Source organism: Aphidius gifuensis, linkage group LG2, assembly GCF_014905175.1.
Source record: "Aphidius gifuensis isolate YNYX2018 linkage group LG2, ASM1490517v1, whole genome shotgun sequence".
Taxonomy (NCBI): domain Eukaryota; kingdom Metazoa; phylum Arthropoda; class Insecta; order Hymenoptera; family Braconidae; genus Aphidius; species Aphidius gifuensis.
The window spans coordinates 15,837,750-15,861,337 of NC_057789.1; the positions used below are offsets into that span (position 1 = coordinate 15,837,750).

At 27.2% G+C, this 23,588-nt stretch overlaps 1 protein-coding gene across 1 annotated transcript; it reads left to right on the forward strand.

Moving 5' to 3' along the window:
* Nucleotides 1-18,961: 18,961 nt before the first annotated feature.
* On the forward strand, nucleotides 18,962-23,343 carry LOC122850427. The gene is made up of 5 exons (XM_044149579.1): nucleotides 18,962-19,756; nucleotides 20,698-22,306; nucleotides 22,385-22,524; nucleotides 22,654-23,046; nucleotides 23,335-23,343. The coding sequence occupies exons 1-5, from the start codon at nucleotides 18,962-18,964 to the stop codon at nucleotides 23,341-23,343; spliced, it is 2,946 nt and encodes a 981-aa protein (XP_044005514.1).
* The last annotated feature ends 245 nt before the right edge of the window (nucleotides 23,344-23,588 follow it).

A 23,588-nucleotide genomic window follows, 5' to 3' on the forward strand; every position in this document is an offset into this window, starting at 1 on the left:
TAATTTTCAACTTAAACAACGTCGCTTTTTCTTGTCTTCGAGCGCGGAGCGTGTTACTGTATCCGGACCCTCAATTAGGTTAGGTGTCACTTGGTTTGAGTTGGAGGTTGAGAGTTAGGATTTCGGTTTAGAGTTGTTGAGCACATTAGATTAAATAATAATAGAGATAAATAACACTAAGCATTCTTTATTCAATAACTAATTAATTTAATATCTTAATTGAGTTGAGCAAAAAAATGGTTATATACACTTGAAAATATATGTTAAGTCGATGAGTTGTTAAAAACTAACAAACTGATTAAAGCTAGAATAAAATATAAGAAAGAAATATTAATTGAGAAAAATCGTTGACAATCAATCTTCCATTGATTGTCGCTAGATGGCCACAGTGATTTATGACCATTTAGTCAGATCAGTGTCAGTGTAAAATTGTTTATCAGAAAATAATTTTTTTTTAAATGATGTTAATGATGCAATTGATTTCATTGGCAGCTTAATGTGATATTTTTTACATAAATCATCACTTTAAAATATTGTTGATTCTTCATTATTTTATAAATCATGATAAACTTTTTTTACGTTTACACTAAGTATATCTAATTTTGTTGCAGTTTCATTTCCTTGTTTCATTAATCTTTTCAAATTTGTCATGATTTTATCAACAACTGTATAATAAATAGAAAAAAAACTTTATTACATTAATTTTATCAATATAAATATTTGTATGTATATATTATTTAATTGAGAAAAATTTTTTATTTTTTTTACCTTTTTTTGGTACTAAATCATATTGATGTAAACCTTCATTTTCTAAACTTTTTTTCTGTTGATAAAGTTGAAGTATTTAATGTATTTTCTTCATCATCTTTAAGAAGAACACTTCAATTCTTTTTAATTTAATTCAAATCTTCTTAATATTTTATTTTTTGATAAAAAAATTGTTGAAAATATATTTACCAGCATCACTAAGTATCTTAATTGTATTGAATGTTCATGTTTCTGTTTGAGGACATTGAAAACTTTGGACCATTGATTCTATATTTTCATATGAGGCTGGAGGATAAAAACATTTCCAAATTTTTATTTGTTGTGACATTTTATGAAAATTATAATAAATAAAGTAAGTATTATAATTTAAGAAAAAAAAAAAAATTGGTAATGAAAATACGCGTCACGGTATTTTTATCCAACAGGTCTAAAAAGTAAACAAGAAAAGAACAGACATAAAAAAAAATTTCACGCTAATGTTTGGATGGTAAGACAAATGTGCAGATGTATATGCGCAAAGATTTGTACAACTGCTTATACTTTGTTTATTCAGATAAAAAAAAATATAATTATTAATATTTTTATTATTTTAATAAATTCTAATTATTAATATTAAGAATATTAATTAAAAGCGTAGGTTAAAATATCTAATTATTTGATTTTTTTTATATCAATAATGTCGCAGTTCAGTTCCAAGGACATTTCTAAATTCACAATTTGGGCCCCTGTTACGCCGGTGGCGATGCTTTAAAAATGCGTCCTTAGAATTGGACTGCTTTATTTATTATATAGTAATAAATAGTATGCAAAGCTGTAAAAATACTTAGTCACAGAATACTAAATGAATAATTTCTCAATATCACCAAGTAAACTTATAAATATACATAAATATTGAGAATTGTTTATACAGTTTTTATATTAACAACATAAACAATTATTCATACCAAATAAATGAAAATTGATTTTTAATTTTTACTTGCTGTGAATGTTGTTATTTGATCACTCCATATTGGTATTCAGTTACATATTCATAATAAAATTTTTTAGTGCATAAATAGAAAACAAAATTGCTCTGTGTGATTGTGGTACTAATACTGATGATGTTGATGGAACAACAAGTTTATAAACTTTATTCTTTATTTCATGTTTTTTTGTAATTGTAAAACTGTCAAAATGAATGCTGTCAAAATTTTATTTGTCCTAAGTAGTTCTCAAAGGGAAAAGCATTGACCTGACTGAGGCTACATTCCGTATAAACAACATCAACAGTAACATGATTCACATTATACATATTCATTGAAGCTGACGACTTGTCGTATAATTGTTTACATTTTTCAAACAAATATTTGAACATGTCACCAGCGGGTCTGACCATTTGTGTTGCAGTTTTCGAGCTCCATAGCAATCTTAAAGCATAATTCTAATTTTTATAAAATGTCACAACAAAAGAATAGTGAAAAAATAGTTAATAACTTTATTGTAATTGATTTCATAAATAGAGGTAGAAAACCATCATAAAAATGTGTTGATATATTGTGCCAAAACTATGAATTACAAAAGATAAAAATATTTAGAATTTTTTCTATCCTCCAGCCCCATATGAAAATATACAATCAATGGTCCAAAGTTTTCAATGTCCTTAAAAAGAAACATGGACATTCAATACAATTAAGATACTTAGTGATGCTGGTCAATATATTTTCAACAATTTTTTTATCGAAAAATAAAATATTAAAATAATTAATTACTGTTTTATCCTTTATTTTTTTTGGTTTTTTTTTATTAATTAAAATTTAATAAAAACATACAATCAAGCTGGAAGGTTATTCAAAAAATTGGAAAAAGGGTCAAAACAATTGTATTCATCAGCAAATGGAAATAAATACCAAGAAAGGTTGGAACATTTAGAGAGCGATCTTTTACGAGAACACTTGTTGAAACAAAAACAAAAAATGAATTAAAATTATAAAGATAATTCGAAAAAAAATGAATTTAAAATGAATTGTAAAGGAATAATGTTATATATATTTATTTGTAGAAATAATGTTATATATATTTATTTGTAGAAAAAATTCAAAATAATAAAATATTATCTTCGCAAAATAAACAAAAAGAAACAGCACCAAGTTTTTCTTCAGATCAACTGACAATTTAAAATAAAAAAAAAAAATGTGTGTATTATTGTACGCACAGGGAAGTGAAACTTCTTCAGTAATTTTAACAAAGAGTTATTGAAGGATTCCTCGTTTCATTATTATATTTTAAATAGCGGTCTTTTTTGGTTTCCTTTTGAGTTAACTAATTCGTTTCTGTATTCATTATTAATTTTGAATCCCAAAATATCTTAATAAAAAAAAGTTTAATTAATACATTATAAACAAAAGAGCATAATATTCTTTTATAAATATTTGTATTAATAGAACATCCTTATAGGAATAACACAATTTTTTCTTTTTCAATTGAACACAACCTGTTTTTTCATTAACATAATTTGGAAATATAACATTAAATGGATCATACAAATGGTTTTGTTAATGTTGTTGTTCTTCAACTGATAAAAAAAATTAATATAACATTTATATTATAAAATTCGTTACTAATTGTTATTAATTTGTTGTAATTAAAGAAAAAATAATAATTTGCATTTGAAAAATATTGCTCTGATCTTTGATAAATGTTTAAAGAATATTGTGTCCCCTCAGTCGCTTGAGGATCAAGATTTTTGTCAAGATGAAAAAGCTTGATACTTTTCCGATATATCATTTTCACATCCATCAAGCATTCGAAGTTGTTGAACAATGCTCTCATATCGTTTCTAAAATTATAATGTCACATGTTGAAACCTGAAAAATATAAATAAAAAAATGTTCGAAACGAAATCGTTTCCCGTTGAAAATGGAAAATTTTCAAAACTCCGGCGGATGCGGGTTTTTTAATTACGGAACCATATTTATCATTATTATTACTATACATAATATATTTTTTTTGAAAATATTTATTTAAATATAAATATTGTACACAATAATAACAATGATAACATTTGAACCTAACCTCAGTATAACATGTATATATTTTTAACTATATACATATATATATTTGTTGTTTCTTTTTTAGTTGTAATTTAATTTCTAAAAAAATTTGAAAAAGTTAACAGTTATCTTATTTTTCTACTTAGATCAAAAACTTTTGCTATTTTTATTTTTTTAAATTTTAATCTTACTATTTAAATGAAAGATCGATAAAAAAAAATACCGACTTACCGATCGAAATATATTTTTTGATTGGCGCATGCGTACAAACTTTTTATTTGGAAGAAATTGTTGTAAATAATGAAACGGTAATTGTTTGGACACCTGATAACTTTTGAATAAATAAACGCAAAAAAATTATGTTGCATTCAAAAAATTCTTTATAAAAATTTCCACAGCCAAGGATATGATAGAAATTCCAAGTCCAACTTTTTAAAGGACCTTCATTCATTTTAAAGTTCGCGATGACACCTATTATTATAAACAATCGTCTTACAATTGAAAATGGGTGGTTTTCATATTTTCAAATATAGCCTTGGCTGTAGAGATTTTGATGAGGAAAATTTTAAGACCAAATAGAACTCTGTGAGATAATTTTTAAAAAAGTTATGAAGTGTCTAAAAAAACACAAATTCTGATATTCTGTTAATTAACAAATTTCTAGCAACAATAAAAAAAAAAAAAAAATCGTAATCTTGTAAGGTTTAAAAAAAAACCATCCTGGCAAAAAATTGCATCCATGATTTGTTCTTAGTTTTCTTAATATATTGTTGAGTTTAATTATTTTATGTATGGAAAAATGTTCCTATATTGCTAGGTTAATTTCTTGTTGGTTGACTTTAAGTTGGTAACATTGTTGCTACTATAATCGAGTCACCAAAAAGCATGGGTGTGTGGGTGCTCACCCGCTTGTCTAAAATAAAATGATGTAAGACCACGTTTTTGTCAAGTAAAATTAATATTAATATTAAATAAATAAAATAAATAAAACAATAATATTAAGGTGTAAACAATTGCAAACATATGTTATTATTAAACATTTATTGTGACATTCAAACTGTGTGTTTATCTTTACTAAATTGAACATTAAACCATCTCCAAAATCCCAATTAACAACAGGTTATGGGCCCAGAGTCGTTTAAACAACTGCTTATGTAAAATAAAAAAAAAACAGTGAGAGACTTGTAGTCAGTTTATGTCAGTTACTTGCCAGAAATTTTAAAACCCAGGTGTAAACTAGTCAACGCCTTGTTAACGCATAATTATCGAGGTTAAGTCGTCAAGTCAGCCATATAGTCATGGATACCGTCAAATCACACCTGGAAACGCTGTCTGAAAACTCACAAGGCAATGTAAATTATGTTTCATGGAAATTTAAATTAAATTTAACTCTAAAATCAAAAGGTCTGTTCCCAGTGGCAACTGGAATTCAATTAAAACCTGAAGGTATCGAAACGACTCCTGAAGTCCAAGCATGGACCAAACAAGATCTGGAAGCACAAACTCTCATTGGACTGAATGTTAACAGCAACATTGCTATGAAAATTGCAAATTGTTCAACTGCATATCAAATGTTGAATAAATTAGAAACACTGTATGGCAAAAGGTCAGATCTTACTGTTGAAGGTTTGCAAAGACAATTTTTTAATTTTAAATATGATAGTAACAAATCAGCCATTGAAAACTGCATGAAAATTCAACAATATGCTGAAGAATTAGCTGCTGAAGGTGAAGAGATGAAAGAAAGTTGGATCATGACAAGAATACTAGGAGTTTTACCACAAAAATTGCATCATTTTCGTACTGCCTGGGACAATGTCAGTGGTGCTGATAAAAGTCTTACAACCATGATGGAACGTCTGAGATTAGAAGATGACAGATTAACTGAAATCAAAGAGTCTGATGAGTCATTTGCTCAAAATGCCTTTATGTCAAAGCAAGCAACCAAATTTTCAAGATCACACTCGTCTGGAAACTCATCAGTGGAATGTTTTAAATGTGGTGTAAAAGGACACGTCAAGAAACAGTGTAGAAATAAACCATGTGCTAAATATTTAGATTATTGTAGAAAGAATTACTCGTGTAACAAGTGCAATCAAAAAGGGCATTTTGCCAAAGATTGTCCAAAAGAAAATTCAAATAATACTAATGTTAAGTATACAAATGAAGAATCAAGAAATACAAATCGACGAGCACTTATTACAGTTGGTTTATCGACAGCTAATATTGATCAAATAAACTTAAAACACAATTGCAATGATTTATGGTATCAAGACTGTGCTGCTACACAACATATGACTCCACGAAGAGACTGGTTGAAAAATTACATTAGCTTTGAAAGACCATCCATGGTTTTAATTGGTGATGCAACAAGATTAGAGGGTATTGGAGCTGGTGACATTGAACTGGAAGCCTTTAATGGAAATGAGTGGTACAAAATTGTATTGAAAAATGTTTTATATGTACCAAAAATCACATTCAACCTCTTTTCTGTTACTCAAATACTAGACAAAGGATACATACAAACAGCTGATTCAACTGCATCAATATTTAAAACACCAAATGAAGAAATGACTGTTGCAATTGCAAGACGTGATAAAAATTTATTTATGATGATGTTTCGCCAGGAATCAACTGAAAAATGCTTTGTAAATGTTTCAATTAAAACATGGCACGAAAGACTTGCTCATCAGAATGTTAAATATGTCAGAGATATTTTAAATAAACATAATATAAAATACATTGATGACTGGAACGACTATGTGTGTGCTGGATGTGTATATGGAAAACAACATCGTGTTCATCATCCAATAAATTCAAAAGTTGCTGAAAATGTTTTGGACATGATTCATGTAGACTTGTGTGAAATGAATATGAAGTCGTTGGGAGGAGCAAAATATTTCCTGTTATTAAAAGACGACTATTCACATTTTCGAACTGCTTATTTCTTGAAGACAAAGGATGAAACAGCTGGTAAACTTGATGTTTTTATGAAAATGGTTGAAAATCAATTTGACAGAAAAGTCAAGTGTTTAAGGTCTGATCATGGTACCGAAATTAAAAATGTTGACACAAAAAGACTGCTAGATGAACTTGGTGTATTTCACACGAAATCAAATGTTTATACACCTCAACAAAACGGAAGAATTGAGCGAGAAATGCGTACGATTGTAGAATCAGCTAGATCAGTCATACATGCACTTGATTTAAATGAAAATTTGTGGGCTGAAGCAGTAAACTATGCTGTATTTACTATTAATCAAACTGGTACCAGTTCATTAAAAGGAAAAAGTCCAGCTGAACTTTGGTTTGGAAGAAAGATTGATATTATGATTGATAAAAGAGATGTGATAAGTTCAGTAAATGTTATTTTTGATGAGAAAACCAACAACACAACAAATATTGAATTTACATTGGATACAAAATATGAAGATGTAGGAGGAGATTCGAATGAATCTGAATCAGAAAGTTCAAATTATGAAAGTCCAGAAGACGAGCTTGAGCCATCTGATATACTTCAACATCAGAATAAAATTATGAGTCAGCCATCAAATGAAGAAAATTCAACTCGTCAAAATTTACGTGATCGTCGTACTTTAAAACAACCTGCAAGATTTAGTGATTACATACTTGAAAGTTTTTTTGGAAAAGAAACAAATACGGCTATGATTGGAGAAGTTGAAGATATATCTGTTTCAGATGCATTGAAAGACGAAAAATGGGCCAAGGCCATGACTGAAGAGTTTAACTCACTCAACAAAATGAAAACTTGGGATTTAGTCAAGCCACCAGATGGTATTAATCCTTTGACTTGTCGTTGGATATTACGTCAGAAGCAAGATGGTAGACACAAAGCAAGACTCGTTGCCAGAGGCTTTGAACAAAAGGAAGGAATAGACTATTATGATACTTTTAGTCCAGTTGCTCGTTATGTATCGATTCGCCTAATACTCAGTCTTGCTGCATCAAACAATATGAAACTAATGACTTTTGATGTTAAGACTGCATTTTTGCATGGTGATTTGCATGAAGAAATATTTATGTATCAACCAGAAGGTTTTCATGATAACACGAGTCGTGTGTGCAAGCTAAATAAAAGTTTATACGGTTTGAAGCAAGCCCCTATAAACTGGAATGACAAAATCACAAAATTTTTGAAACTACTTGGTCTAGAAAATACTGATGACGATCCTTGTGTTTATTATAACCAAGACAAAAGTATGATACTTGCATTATTTGTTGATGATGGATTAATTGCTGGTAAAAATAGTGAACATATGACTGAAGTGTTGGAAAGATTAAATCGTAAATTTGAAGTGACATTTGATGCTGCACAAGAAGGTAAATTGTCATATTTGAGCATGCAGATACAAGACAATGAAAGTGGTATTTTTGTAAATCAACCACAATACACAACAAAAATTTTACAACGTTTTAAATTTGATTTTGTAAATTCTGTTTCCACACCTATGGAACGTGGGATGTTTACTGATGAACAAAATTTAATAAATGACAAACCACTTGATAAATCAACACCATATCGTGAAGCCATAGGAAGCTTGCTGTATTTGGCTACAGTGTCTCGTCCTGATATTAGCTTTGCTGTCAGCTATTTAAGTCGTTTTTGCAATAATCCTAAAACTAGTCACTGGAAGATGGTTAAACGTGTATTTCAATATTTGCATGGTACAATCAACTATGGTATTTTGTTCAATCGAGATGATAAATTGGTTGCTTATACTGACTCTGATTATGGAGGAGACACAATTACACGTCAGTCAACAAGTGGTGTAATCATCATCAGAGGAGGTCCAATTGTCTGGTATACTCAAAAGCAACGTCTTGTTGCAACATCATCTGCCGAAGCAGAATATCGTGCTGCTGTTTCATCGATTGATGATATATCTTGGATAAGACGTATTGGCAGTGAACTTGGTTTTATAAATTCAAATGAACCAACAACATTATACGTCGACAATCAGTCTGCTATACATATGCTTAAAAATACTCATGAAGGAAAGATCACCAAGGGCAAGAAACACATTGACATCTCAAGAAAATTTGTTCAACAGCATATTGGCAAGACAGTTGAGCTGAATCATGTCAGAAGTTCTGATCAACTGGCTGACATCTTGACCAAGCCTTTGACTTGGAAAATATTTCAACAGCTTCGTGATAAAATAATTAAGGAGGAGTGTTGAGTTTAATTATTTTATGTATGGAAAAATGTTCCTATATTGCTAGGTTAATTTCTTGTTAGTTGACTTTAAGTTGGTAACATTGTTGCTACTATAATCAAGTCACCAAAAAGCATGGGTGTGTGGGTGCTCACCCGCTTGTCTAAAATAAAATGATGTAAGACCACGTTTTTGTCAAGTAAAATTAATATTAATATTAAATAAATAAAATAAATAAAACAATAATATTAAGGTGTAAATAATTGCAAACATATGTTATTATTAAACATTTATTGTGACATTCAAACTGTGTGTTTATCTTTACTAAATTGAACGTAAACCATCTCCAAAATCCCAATTAACAACATATATAGAGTTTAGAATTTTTTCATTATCTATTTTTATCAATAATTAATTAACTAACAATCAAAATTTTTTCTTTCATATCCTAGGTTGTAGATCTTTTTAATACCTTTAATTTAAGTCTATTTCAAACTCTCTATCTTCAATAGTTTAGAAGATATGAACATTATTGATTTTTTGCGAGTGATTTCAATACGTATGGCTTCGCCTCCGTAATATGATACATATTTTGATGGAGTACACCAATTTTTACTGACATGCAATTTTTCGAAAAAAAAACCGAAATGATTTTTTTAAATTCAAGTTTGTAAAAAGACTAAAATTATAAATTAAAGAAATTTAGTCCGGGTTATGTTTTAAATAAATAGACACAAAAATTTATATGTTTTAATATTAAAATAATGACGTTAAAGTTTTATTAATTTTACGTGATGTTGGTAAACTAATTCTCATACATTCAAATCACACATTCACACACATACAGAGCAAACCTGTTGATGATGCTGATGATGGCTGATACAATATTTCTTCTTTCTTGATGATGATAATTTTTCTCTATTTTTACTGGCCAGTATTATTATTTTCTTTATTAAATGTATTTTTAATTGCACAAGATTAATATATTGTTTTACTTTTATACCTTTACTTTATTGTTTGTAATATGTATTTGAAATTGTTTATTAATATATATATTTCATGCGCGACCATGCGGTCGAGCATACTTTGTTGGTTTTACTTTTATGATGTGTAAAATTTATATATTTCTTTTACTGTCAATCACACAATATATTTCAATTTTTAATAACTATCTCTCTCAATAATACAACAACATTAAAATATTGTTAACCACTTATTTAATTGTCCAATCCAATTGATATTACTCCAGAATATTCTGAGGCAATTTGTTGATAATGTTTGATTTTATTTTTGTCTTATCAAGATGTAATTTATTTTAAAAAATTGATAATAACCAAAGACAAGCAGTGGCCACGGAAAAAATGGAGCTAAAGAATTAATGCAGTCAAAGAAATTAAAAAGTAAGCTGCATCAATTCGTTAACTCCATTTTTTCTTAGCTGCTGCTTTTCCTTGTATTTTGATTTATTTATTTGACAGATAATATTAATATGATTTATTTTCATAAATCAAAATACCAAGAAAAAGCAGTAGCTAAGAATTTAATGCAGTCAAAAAAATTAAATTGTAAGCAACACTAATTTTTTTTTATATATGAAGTGATTATAATTTATATTTGAATTATATTTTTCAAAAATATAAAGTAAATTTTCTTTATATCTGATTAATTTAAAAAAATATAAAGTAAATTATAAATTCAACTAGAAAGATATAAATTGAATTTATTTTGTATTTAAATACATTTTTCTAAAAAATCTTCTTCAAGTTGATTACGATTAAATCTTTAATCTTCAAATTTTATAGTTGAAATTACAAAAAATATATATATATCATTTTGTATTTGAAATATAATGGCGAATATTTGGTTTTTTGTAATAAATTATTTACTAATGATAATAATTACTAATAATAAAAATTATTTGTTATATATGTGCAGCTGAAACGTTTAACTGACTAATGTTCAGTTAAAAAAATTTTTTTTATTGACTATACTATAGTACTTACAAAAATTTACAAAAAAAAGGTAAATCGAAAAAAAATTTTAGTTATATCTTTTTACGAATTTAAATGACGTAAATTTTCAATTTACATTATAATTCTGAAAAATATAATTCAATTATAAATTGTATTTATACTTTTAATTTAGAAAAAATATAAATTAGATATAAATTAAATTTATTTTGTATCTTGATTATATCACTATCTCTAATTTTTAAACTTTATAGTTGGAATTCCAAAAATAAAATATATAATATTCAATTGAAATATATTGACCAATACTTAGTTATATATGTGCAGCTAAAAAAATATATTTTTAGATGAATTATAAAAATAAATGTCAAAATGCCTGTCTCATAAAAAAAATCTCACGAGTTGATATGATTAGGATAACTACAAATTATTCAGAAAATATAAATATTATTAAAACATAATCCTATTTAAAAAAATCACTTCATTTCAGCTAACTTCACACTGAAAGGTTTTTATTTTGTTATTATTTTTTTTGTTTATTGTGAAGTTAGCTGAATGATAGTGATTTATTATTTTGTAAATTATGGAAAATTTCCAACATTATCTTTATTCTTTCCTTAACTATCTGGCGTAATTATTCTTATATATTCGGCCCTTGAACTAATTAAAAAAAAATTATTTCTCCAAAAATCCCTGTAAAATCGAGTTTATATCTAAACCTACCTCATCCAACCCCTGACCGATCGCGTAGAAAATTATAAAAAAAATCTGACATGATTTTTTCTTATTTCTCAACCACCTCCAGTAATTATTTTTACATAATCGGCCCGTTATTTAATTTAAAAAAAATTATTTTTCTAAAAATCCCTGTAAAATCGATTTTCTATCTAAACCTACCTCATCCAACCCCTGACCGATCGCGTAGAAAATTATAAAAAAAATCTGACATTATCTTTTCTCATTCCTGAATCACCTCCAATACTTATTTTTACATAATCGGCCCGTTATCTAATTTAAAAAAAATTATTTCTCCAAAAATCGCTGTAAAATCTAAACCTACCGCATCCAACCCCTGACCGATCGCGTAGAAAATTATAAAAAAAATCTGACATTATCTTTTCTCATTTTTAAACCACCTCCAGTAATTATTTTTACATAATCGGCCCTTCAACTCATTAAAAAAAAATTATTTCTCGAAGAATCCCAGTAAAACCGAGTTTATATCTAAACGTACCTCAATTGACCCCTGACCGATCGCGTAGAAAATCATAAAAAAAATCTGATATTATCTTTATCCATTTCTGAACCACCTCCTGTGAATATTTTTGAATAATCGGCGCTTGATCTGACGAAAAAAAAATTATATCTTTGAAAATTCCCGGAAAAACCGCGTTCAATTCTAAACCTACCCTAATCTACATATTGAAAATCATGAAATCTCAAATTTTTGAAAATTCAGTGATCAGAAAACCCAGGCTACCAGAGACCCCTCATTTCCCCCTGCCTCCATTTAGCTATCATCAGTTCTTTAATTTTCGAGATAATATGGTTTTTTTTAATTTTTACAATTTATCAAGAGACTCGGTAGAGTCTCGCCTCAATTTTTAAAAAGCGAGACTCTTTACCGGGAATAAGTATTTTAAGTCAGTGGTCCGTGACGTCGTCGTTTTTAATTTATCAAATGTCGTTCTAATTATTTGTTAAAAAAAAAAAATAAAAACAGTTTCATTATATATATCGATGCCTTTCTTTCCAATGAGCCTACTCTCGATTTTTTCCAACAAATAATAAAAAAGATATAAGAGTCAGTAAAAGCCAGGTATTAAATCTTACTAAAAAATAAATTTTCAAGCTGAAATGTCTAATTTCTTCGGATACGTTGCGCATACCCCGCGCCTATCCCTACTCCTGAATTTTTTTTTACATGCATATATGTGTGTGTATGCAGCCGCATGTATTAGTTATTTATCATTGATGGTATAGCAGAATTTGTTTCTTTTTTCTTTTATTTAAAGCGTACATATATAGTATACATACACGTTTAAATTTTTATATTCCAGAAAATTAGTATTCGATTATTATTTATTATTTATTATGGTATTCACGGTCAATTTAAAGTAGACGAATTACAAATATAATTTATTATTAATTTAAACAAAATAAGTGAAATAAAAACAAAACATAAATTTACAATTAATGTCGCTAAAAAGCCTCAATTTTTAAATACCTGTCTATTTATCATACCTTTAATAATCAAAAGACGTGAAATATCCAAAAAAATGTCAAAATTTTGAAGTATAAAGTTGAATAATTTGCTGGATAAAAAAAAAATTAGGCGCTTTTTCGATACATGGTATAATAATAATATAATAATAAAAACTGCAGCGCCTAATTTTTTTTTAGTTTTTTTTTATCCAGCAAATTATTCAACTTTATACTTCAAAATTTTGACATTTTTTTGGATATTTCACGTCTTTTGATTATTAAAGGTATGATAAATAGACAGGTATTTAAAAATTGAGGCTTTTTGGCGACATTAATTGTAAATTTATGTTTTGTTTTTATTTTAATATCAATGAATTCAATTTAATTTCTGTAACATTATTTTTACTATTATTTTTGACTATTATTTTTGGTTAAAAAAAAAACCCACAAAGAAACCCGTGCGAAGCGCGGGTATGAGCTAGTATAATTAAAAAGTAATATATGCAGCTGAAACGTTTAACTGACTAATGTTTATGAAGAAATAAATTTTTTTCATTGTCTATTTACAAAAAAAAGTAAATTGTAAATAAATTTCAGTTATACCTGTTAGAATATGTATACAATGTCATTTTTAGATTTTTTGCGGTTAAAAGTATGTGTTTCATAGTTTAATTGAAAAAAAAAAAATAAAGTGTTATGTTTAATTCATTATTTAAAAAAATTTACAAAAAAAAAGCAAAAACTAAATTTCAAAACAGTTTTAATTATGTCTGTTCAAATAGGTATATATTTTGAATTTACTTAAGATTTTTTTCAAATATAAAATAAATTTATTTTGTATTTTCATTGAATATATATTTTTTTCACTTATAAATGACATCTCCTAATTCATTAGCATTTGAAATTGCCTCATGGTAACAGTTACCGACCGCTGGATAACCTATTATACTATACATAATCTACCATTGCGCTTATTATAGTAATGGAACCAGGCTAACATCCGTCAAAGGATATGACTCTCTTTTTTTTGGTTTTTTTATTTCACTCCAACTGTCACCCGCGCCTAAAGATGTTTACACATCAAAAATAAAAAATTTTTCTCAATTAAATAATATATACATACAAATATTTATATTGATAAAATTAATGTAATAAAGTTTTTTTTCTATTTATTATACAGTTGTTGATAAAATCATGACAAATTTAAAAAGATTAATGAAACAAGGAAATGAAACTGCAACAAAATTAGATATACTTAGTGTAAACGTAAAAAAAGTTTATCATGATTTAAAAAATAATGAAGAATCAACAATGTTTCAAAGTGATGATTTATGTGAAAAATATCACACTGACCTGCCAATAAAATCAATTGCATCATTAACAACATTAAAAAAAAATTATTTTCTGATAAACAATTTTACACTGACACCGTAAGTTAAATATTTTCATTTGAAAATGCATGATTTATTTATTATAAAATAGACATATATATATATATTTTTTAGTTTCGAACAATAAAGAATTTACTTACTGGAGAAAAAGACACAGGGAAAAGTGCTAAAATAATTTCAAAAAGCTTCATGTCTTCTGAAATTTGTTGCAATTTTACAGTTCAGAAAGTAAAAATAAATTCTGACAAAATGAAAATGATAGAAAAAATTCCAAAATTCATCGACGCTATAAGGTTAATGTCCCTGTTGTGGAACGCTTAAGGAAATGATCTCGTGTTTTATTCGTTTTTAAAAATTCCTATCAGTAAATTTTCAAATTTTTTTTTCCCTTAGCTACTATAAAATATAATAGACATATGTTAAATTTTTTTTTATTAAATAATAATTAAAAACACATGATTTATTTTTTTTAAATAATTTATTTATGTCCCTGTTGTGGAACGTCAAATTTTGACTTGTCCCAAATGTTGACACCACAACGACCCAGTTATGGACAGGGAAAAGTAGTATTGAATATTTTTCATTAATTTTCTTTTTTAAACATACAAAAACAAACTTATAATAATTCCTGTTTATATTTAAAAAAAAAATATATATTCCTCATATAAAAAGGACAGTTGTCATCGATCTTCCTAAGATTTGATTGGTTATTCGTTTTCTTTGTCACTCTCATGTTATTTATTATTTTTTCTTTGTCTATTGTTATTTGAAATAAATAAATGAATTTTTAATTTCTTTATCTCTCTCACTCTTATGTCTTTTCTAACGTTTTTGTTGTTAATGAAATCAACAAATTGCTTTGTTTTATTTTTCAAATTTATGTCAGTTTATTATATTTGACATAAAATTGACTACAATTAAGCTACACATAAAAACGTCAAATGAATAAATAAATCATATAATATTTAAATTATTGATTAACATTTCGAATAAATTATTGAGAAAATCTTGAAAAATCAATAATGAGTGAAATCAATTTTACTTCAGACGAAGAGATCAATGAATTCCGACATTTCGAGAAAAATCTGTAAGTTTAAATTTACATTGCTTAAAATCTTATTTACAAAAAATTATATTTACAATCTATTTACAATATTATTTACAAAAAAGAATAGTATATTTACTTTAGTATAAAATAAAAAAAAAGTATATATATATATATATATATAACCATTAAAATAATAATTAATTTTTTTTTTACTATGTAGAAATTATATTTACAATCTATTTACAATATTATTTACAAAAAAGAATAGTATATTTACTTTAGTATAAAATAAAAAAAAAGTATATATATATATAACCAATAAAATAATAATTAATTTTTTTTTTACTATGTAGAAATATAACTGGTTACGTCGATAAGATTGAAGGTATAAAATCAGTAAATGCAGGTCAGAATGAGGTTTTTAAGTTCGACTTGAATAATGACAGTGAGACGACAATTAAAATATTAATGTGGGGTACCATGGCCGAAGATTGGGAATCAAAAATTAAAATAAATAACATAATCGAGATAATTGGTGGATCAACAAAAATATCAAATGCTACTTATCGTGATCCAGCTGTGCATATAATGGAATTTCATGTCCAAATGACAAGCCAAGTTACAATTTTAGGGAATCATACTGTAAGTAGTCGTCATATGAGTCCATCAACCACAGTCTATCGTTCAATCGACTTATCACAGGTCATGTTTCAAGAGGGGAATGTTGGTAAAATAAATAATAATAATAATAATATATTATTATTGATAAATAAAATAATAATATTTTGTTTATTAGAAATTGAATGTTATATAAGACAGCCATTTAGAGAAGTCCAGTTTAACAGGTCCATGTGTGGTCAAGGACAAGTGACAGATGGGTTTTATCGGTTGACTGTTAACATTACAAACTATATTAAAAATGAAGATTTAAAATCTGGTGTTTTAGTGAAAATTCAAGGAAAAATGAACAAAACTAATTATTATTTTGAAGTAAAAAAAATGGAGGAAATAAAAATAATTGAAAATGATACAACATTAGCAAAGCAGAAAATACAGAAAGGATACCGTCCAATAATTGACGCTAAAAGAAAAATTGATGATGATGTTGATGATGATGAAATCGGTAATAATAATAATAATAAAAATAATCATAATAATAATAATTTATTTATTTATTTCTTTATAGAAATGAATGAGAATGAAGGTGGTGAATCATCATCCAAGATAAATCCAAAGGTGGATGCAGGTAAAGATTGTTTTAAACAAAAATATGTTGCATATATAATTACTTGATATTAATTATTTCAGTCTTGCAAACAAAAGTTGAAGAAGAACCCTTGAAATTGAATAATTCAAAGAAAAATTTATCCAAGAAAAAAAAATGTTAAATAATTTTTTTGACTTAACGACTTAAAAATTATATATCTATATTAATTTGTTTTGTTTGATGAATAAATATTATCGCAAAAATATATGTTGTATTAAATTTTTAAGTATATGTATTTAATTAATTGCAATGAAGTAATTGACACATAAGACTTTTTTTTAATATATATATAAGAGATAAATAATAAATAACTTCATATTAATTTTTTTTTGTTTTCAATTTATTAATAACAGAAGAAATATTAATTTTATTCTGACTGTGTCATCAAACAGATTGTGTGATTAATTTGTGAATGAATATAATAATATATTACTTGATAAAAAAAAAAAATAGTAAAAGTATACAGTCAATTAATATATAGTGAAAGTATATAATCAATTACTATATACTAGGATTCAAATAAAATCATATTATAAATTGCGAATTAATATCTGATTCATAATTAAAAGATAACTAACCTTATTAACGTAAGTGTGTTATTTATTTCTTTTTTAATATTATCAGTATATATTTTATAAAAAAAAGTAATTCATTTAATCAATTGATTCCATTGAAGTGATTTATTTATTCAAAAAAAAAAAAAATTATTTATACGAATTTTTTACCTCAAATGCTATTACTTGGAATAGATTTGTCATATACCTCCTCTCAGCCTTCTCTGAGAGACTGTTCAAAATAAAATTTAAATTTGAATATTCACCAGTCTATATAAGAATGAAAATTTTATATATTAGTGCATAAGAATATGACGTCGCAGCTGGCTGCCACTCTGGTCGCTAAACGTAAATTAAACCTGAAAACATATGGTGTGTCGGGTGCCCCGCGCTTAATTTTTTTTTTTTTTTTTGTTATTTAACAAAATTGAGCCTGTTTAATATTATCTAAACTAGAAGTCAACTAATTAAAAGCTAAAAAAAAAATATCAACCCCCAACATAGCGTTTTAGAGGGGGCTAGAGGGGACGGAAACTTTGAATATTTTTTCTACTAACTTTAAAATAAAAATTGGGGTATGATAATATTATCTAAATTGAAAATTTACTGATTGAAAGCTAAAAAAAAAATATCAACCCCCAACATAGCGTTTTAGGAGGGGCTAGGGGGACGGAAATTTTGAATATTTTTTTTTTTTCAAATTTACAATGAAAATTGGGGCATAAAAATATTATCTAAATTAAAAGTCCACTAATTAAGAGCTTGAAAAATTATCAACCCCCAAAATAGCGCTTTAGGGGGGCCAAGGGGGACAGAAATTTCGAATATTTTTTTTTTTTTTTTAAATTTACAATGAAAGTTGGGGCATAAAAATATTATCTAAATTAAGAGTTCACGAATTAAGAGCTCAAAAAAAATATCGACCCCCAACATTGCATTTTAGAGGGCACCAGGTAGGACGGAAATTTTAATTATTTTTTTACTAACTTTAAAATGAAAATTGGGGCATGATAATATTATCTAAATTAAAAGTCTACTAATTAAAAGATAATAAAAAAAATATAATCCTTTATTATTTAGATAACATATTAAGTAGTGAAACATGAGAACGAAGCAATTTTCGTTATTGTAAGCACGGGGCCCTAACACGTCCCTGACTATCCAGCTTTTGGCGGCCAGCTTTAGCGTCATGAGAGTTTCAGACAAAATTTCCTGGCTCACATGGGGTGTGAGACGAAAATGGAGTTTTTTTTTAAATGAAAATAATGAATTAAATTAATTTTATTTGTTGACAACATCCTTTGAGCCTCCTCTGAGCCAGAAACTTTTGTAAAAAAATTTATATGCCTAAAAGACAAAAGTTAATTTTTAAAATCTTAAGAATTTTTTTGCGCAGAGGGGTATGAATTTAATTAATATTTTAAATCAAAGAAATATATTTTTAGCTTTAATATATGTGAGTATTAAAATATACAGGGGTGTAAAATGAAAAATTATTTTATTAACATGATATTTGTTAATTGTCTAAAAATTTAAGAATTCAACCTAAAAAATGCCTGCAAATCGAGTTAAACGTTCTGTGGAAGATGAGAGGCTTTTTCAAAAATCAAAACGTATGAGAAATACTTTAGCTCAAAGAGAACGCAGACAAAAACTAGCATTGCAATTAGAATATAATAGATTCAATATTCAAGTTGAAGATATTCAAGAAAATTATATTGGAAAAATGGATATTCTTTGTAAAAATTGCAGTGCGAGACATTTCCAAGTAGAAGAAGTGAATAATAAAAAAACATTCAACGATTGCTGTAGTCATGGTGAAGTAAATCTCGAACCATTACCTGATTCACCAGATTTAATAAAAAATTTATTCAACGGTTCTCATGAATTTTCGAAAAATTTTCATGAACGAATACGATCATACAATAATGCTTTTGCTTTTGCATCTTTCAATGCAAATTTAGTAAATTTTCCGTCTAATAATCGACCAGGTCCTTATTGTTTCAAAATTCATGGCCAAATATATTATCAAATTAATACATCTTTATATCCAAGTGGAGATGATATTCCTTCATTCGGTCAACTTTTTATTGTCGATCAGAATGAAGCAACTAACGTTAGGTCACAATTTAACAAAGATTCGTGTTTAAATATGGAAATTATTGAAGCTATAGGCAATACTCTTTGTGAGATTAATGTATTTGCAAAGTCATATCAGATGATGCATGAAGAATTACAGCAAACAATCAATGACGGTCAAGAAGAAACAGAAATGCGATTAATATTTTCTACGAAACCTGGTAAAGATGCAAGACGATATAATGTGCAAAAAATAAATGAAGTTGCGGCAATTTTTACTACAACTGCTAATGGAGATATTCCGGAGTCATATGTGACGATACATAATAAGAATACGAAAAACTTGAGTATGTTAGTAATATGGACCCAAATGTAGAACCATGGATTTATCCACTGTTTTATCCTTTTGGTACGAGAGGATGGCATAGAGATATTCCGTGTGTTACGAAATCAAAAAGAGTTTCACGTGCAGCTTATATAAAATACAGGATGGCATCTCGAAATGATAATATATTTTTAATGGGTGGAAGATTGTTTCAGCAATGGGTGGTTGATAATTATGTGAAAATCGAAAAAGATAGAATGAATTTTTGTCGATTAAATCAAAAAAAAATTCGAGCTGATACTTATCAAGGATTAATTGATCATTTAAAAACTGTCGCAAATGAATCGAAAGTAAATGTTGGAAAAATGGTAATTTTACCATCGACTTTCACAGGATCACCACGAAACATGCTTCAGCATTATCAAGATGCAATGGCCATCGTAAGGAAATTTGGGAAGCCTGATTTATTTATAACCATGACATGTAATCCAAATTGGCGAGAAATTCAAGAAAATTTATTATTTAATCAAACAGCTTCTGATAGACCAGACATCGTTTCACGTGTTTTTGAAATAAAAAAAAACGAATTGATAAATAAAATAGTGAAAGAAAAAATTTTTGGGGAAATCCAAGCATATGTCTACGTTGTAGAATATCAGAAAAGAGGATTACCACATGTTCATGCTTTATTTACTTTGAAACAAAACAATAAAATTACAACATCAAATGTTGTTGATAAATATATTTCAGCAGAAATTCCTGATCATATAGAAAATCCTAGACTTCATAGTATAGTGATGAAAAATATGATACATGGGCCATGTGGTGATTGGTGTAAAAATGAGAAAGGTAAATGTTCTAAAAACTTTCCGAAAAAATTCCAGAATGATACATTAATAGATGAAAATGGATACCCAAGTTATCGTCGTCGAAATACTGGTGCTTTTCAACGTCAAACTGGAAATAGTACTGATAATCAATATGTTGTTCCTCATAACCCGATGTTATTATTAATTTTCAATTGTCATATCAATGTTGAAATAGTATCGAGCATTAAAGCAATTAAGTATTTATATAAATATATATATAAAGGACATGATGCAGCTTCTATAGTTGTAACTAATTCTACTGCTGAAGATAACACTTCATCAATTAATTATGATGAAATTGTTAATCATATAGAGACTCGGTATGTTAGTCCAGTTGAAGCGTGTGATAGAATTTATGGGAGACCTTTACAAGAAAAAAGTCATTCTATTACACGCTTGCCTGTACATTTATCAAATCAGCAAACTATAACTCTAAATGATGAAGCAGAAGAAACTATACGTATGATAATGAATCAGCAAACAATGCTTATGGATTATTTTGCGTTAAATCAGCGGGATCCGATGGCAAGAATTTATACATATGCTGAAATTCCAGAACATTATGTTTTCAAAAAAGGTTCAGGTAAAAATGGAATATGGAAACCGCGTAAACAACAGTTCAATGTAATAGGAAGAATGTATTCTATTAGCCCAAGTCAAGTAGAATTATTTCATCTCAGACTATTGTTATTAAAAGTGAAAGGAGCAACGAGTTTTGAAAATATTAGGACTATCGATGGAGTTATGCATGATACTTATCGAAGTGCGTGCTTAGCGTTGGGTTTGATTGAAGATGATGAAGAATGGGATCGAGCAATGACAGAAGGAGAAGTGTGGATGATGCCTAAACAATTAAGACATTTATTCGTACGAATTTTAATACATTGTTGTCCAGTAAAACCAGAAATACTTTGGGAAAATTATAAGGATTCAATGTCAGATGATTTTAAAAAAAAATATAGTTTATCTCAATCATATACGAAATTATATCATGAAATAGTTAAGCTTCTTGAAAAAGAGAAATCGAATATAAGTAAATTTGCAACAATGCCATCATTAATTGAATTTGAATCACTGGAGAATTTAAATAACGAAGAAATTGTTTTACAAAACCACTCGGAAATAGGTTTGAATCAATATAAAACCTTGAATATAAAACAAAAAATAATAGTAGATGAAATAATGGATAAAGCGTTATCATGTAGAAAAGATAATTTAAATTCATGCTTTTACATTGATGGGCCAGGTGGATCAGGAAAAACATATGTTTACAGCACAATATATCACTTATTACGAAGCAATGGAAAAAAAGTTGCTACAATGGCTTTTACAGAAATTGCGGCAATATTGCTTCCAGAAGGAAGAACAATGCATACTCTTTTTGCAATGCCTGTTCCAATATATGTTGATTCAACATCAAATATTAAACAGCAATCAAAAGCAGCGGAAGAACTGAGAAACATTGATGTCATAATTTGTGATGAAGCACCAATGGCACCAAGATACTGTTTGGAACTAGCTGATCGAACCTGCCGCGATATAATGAATAATAAACTACCTTTCGGTGGGAAAATTATGCTCATGGGTGGTGATTTTCGGCAATTATTGCCAGTACTAAAAAATGGTACTCGAAGCGAAATGATTAATTTATCAATTAAATTCAGTAAATTGTGGGAAAATTTTAAAATTTTTTCATTAATAGAAAATATGAGAACATTACCGGAAGAATCAGAATTCGCAAAATATATACTAGACGTTGGAAACGGTACATTAAATGATAACAATGATAATTTAGTAATTCCTAAAGAATGTTTAGCAAATAGAAATGATGATATAGTAGAGGTTATTTTCAAAAAATAATAGATGAACGCAAGTATGAAAGTTTATCGAAAGTTGCTGTATTATCAGCCAGACATCTTGATGTAGATAACATAAATGATAGAGTGGTGCAGTTGTTGGATGAAGATACAGAAAAATTTTACTGCAATAGATAGTACTGAAAATTGTGATAATGGAGAACTTAATAATTATATTTTACCAGAATATTTAAACACGTTGAATCCACCAAATTTTCCACCATATGAATTGAAAATGAGGTTGTACTGTATTGTCATGCTTTTACGTAATATTAGTCAAAGTGAAGGTTTATGTAACGGAACGAGATTGCAAGTATTAAGTATGTCTAATAATCTTCTAAAATGTAGAATTTTAACTGGTGATAAAGAAAATGATATAGTATTCATACATCGCATAACTCTTTATTGTGAAGACGTTTATCCTTTCACGTTTAAACGAAGACAATTTCCAATTAAGATAGCATTTGGAATGACGATAAATAAATGTCAAGGACAAACATTCGAAATGGTCGGTGTTGATCTAAGGAAAGATGTTTTTAGTCATGGTCAACTGTACGTAGCATTTTCACGGGTGAAATCTTGGGAATCATTGAAAATATTTTTAGGGGAAAATCGTGAAAATAACATTGTAAAAAATTACGTTTATAAAGAAATATACAAAAATTAATTATATATTTAATACCAGAATATTTACCAAAATCAATAATTCTGATTACGTTCAATGAAAAAAAAAAAATATATATAATTATTTAATGGAATAATATAAATAGGAAATATATTGTTTTTTCAATTTTAGATCAATTGACGTATCAAAGTTATTTTCATTCTTATTCAATAAATAATAATACAATTATTTTGACAATGGAAAGTATCTCAACTGAATTGAAAAAGGTAATTATTCTTTACTATGATTAGTATGTATATTTTTATTCAATTAATAATAACTGGCTTAATTTTAGAAAATTTTCAAGGATATATATTCACGTAGACATGAATTTTTCAAATTAAATTTAGATAATAATGTAGTTGAAAAAAATTCAAATAAAATAA

Bases quoted from the DNA above. Each gene is read 5' to 3' on its own strand.
- LOC122850427 (XM_044149579.1), top strand. From the start codon at position 18,962: ATGCCTGCAAATCGAGTTAAACGTTCTGTGGAAGATGAGAGGCTTTTT. The intron at 19,757-20,697 runs GCAATTTTTACT...AAAAAATTCCAG, and splicing joins AAAAAATAAATGAAGTTGCG to AATGATACATTAATAGATGA. The intron at 22,525-22,653 runs GTTATTTTCAAA...ATGAAGATACAG, and splicing joins GAAATGATGATATAGTAGAG to AAAAATTTTACTGCAATAGA.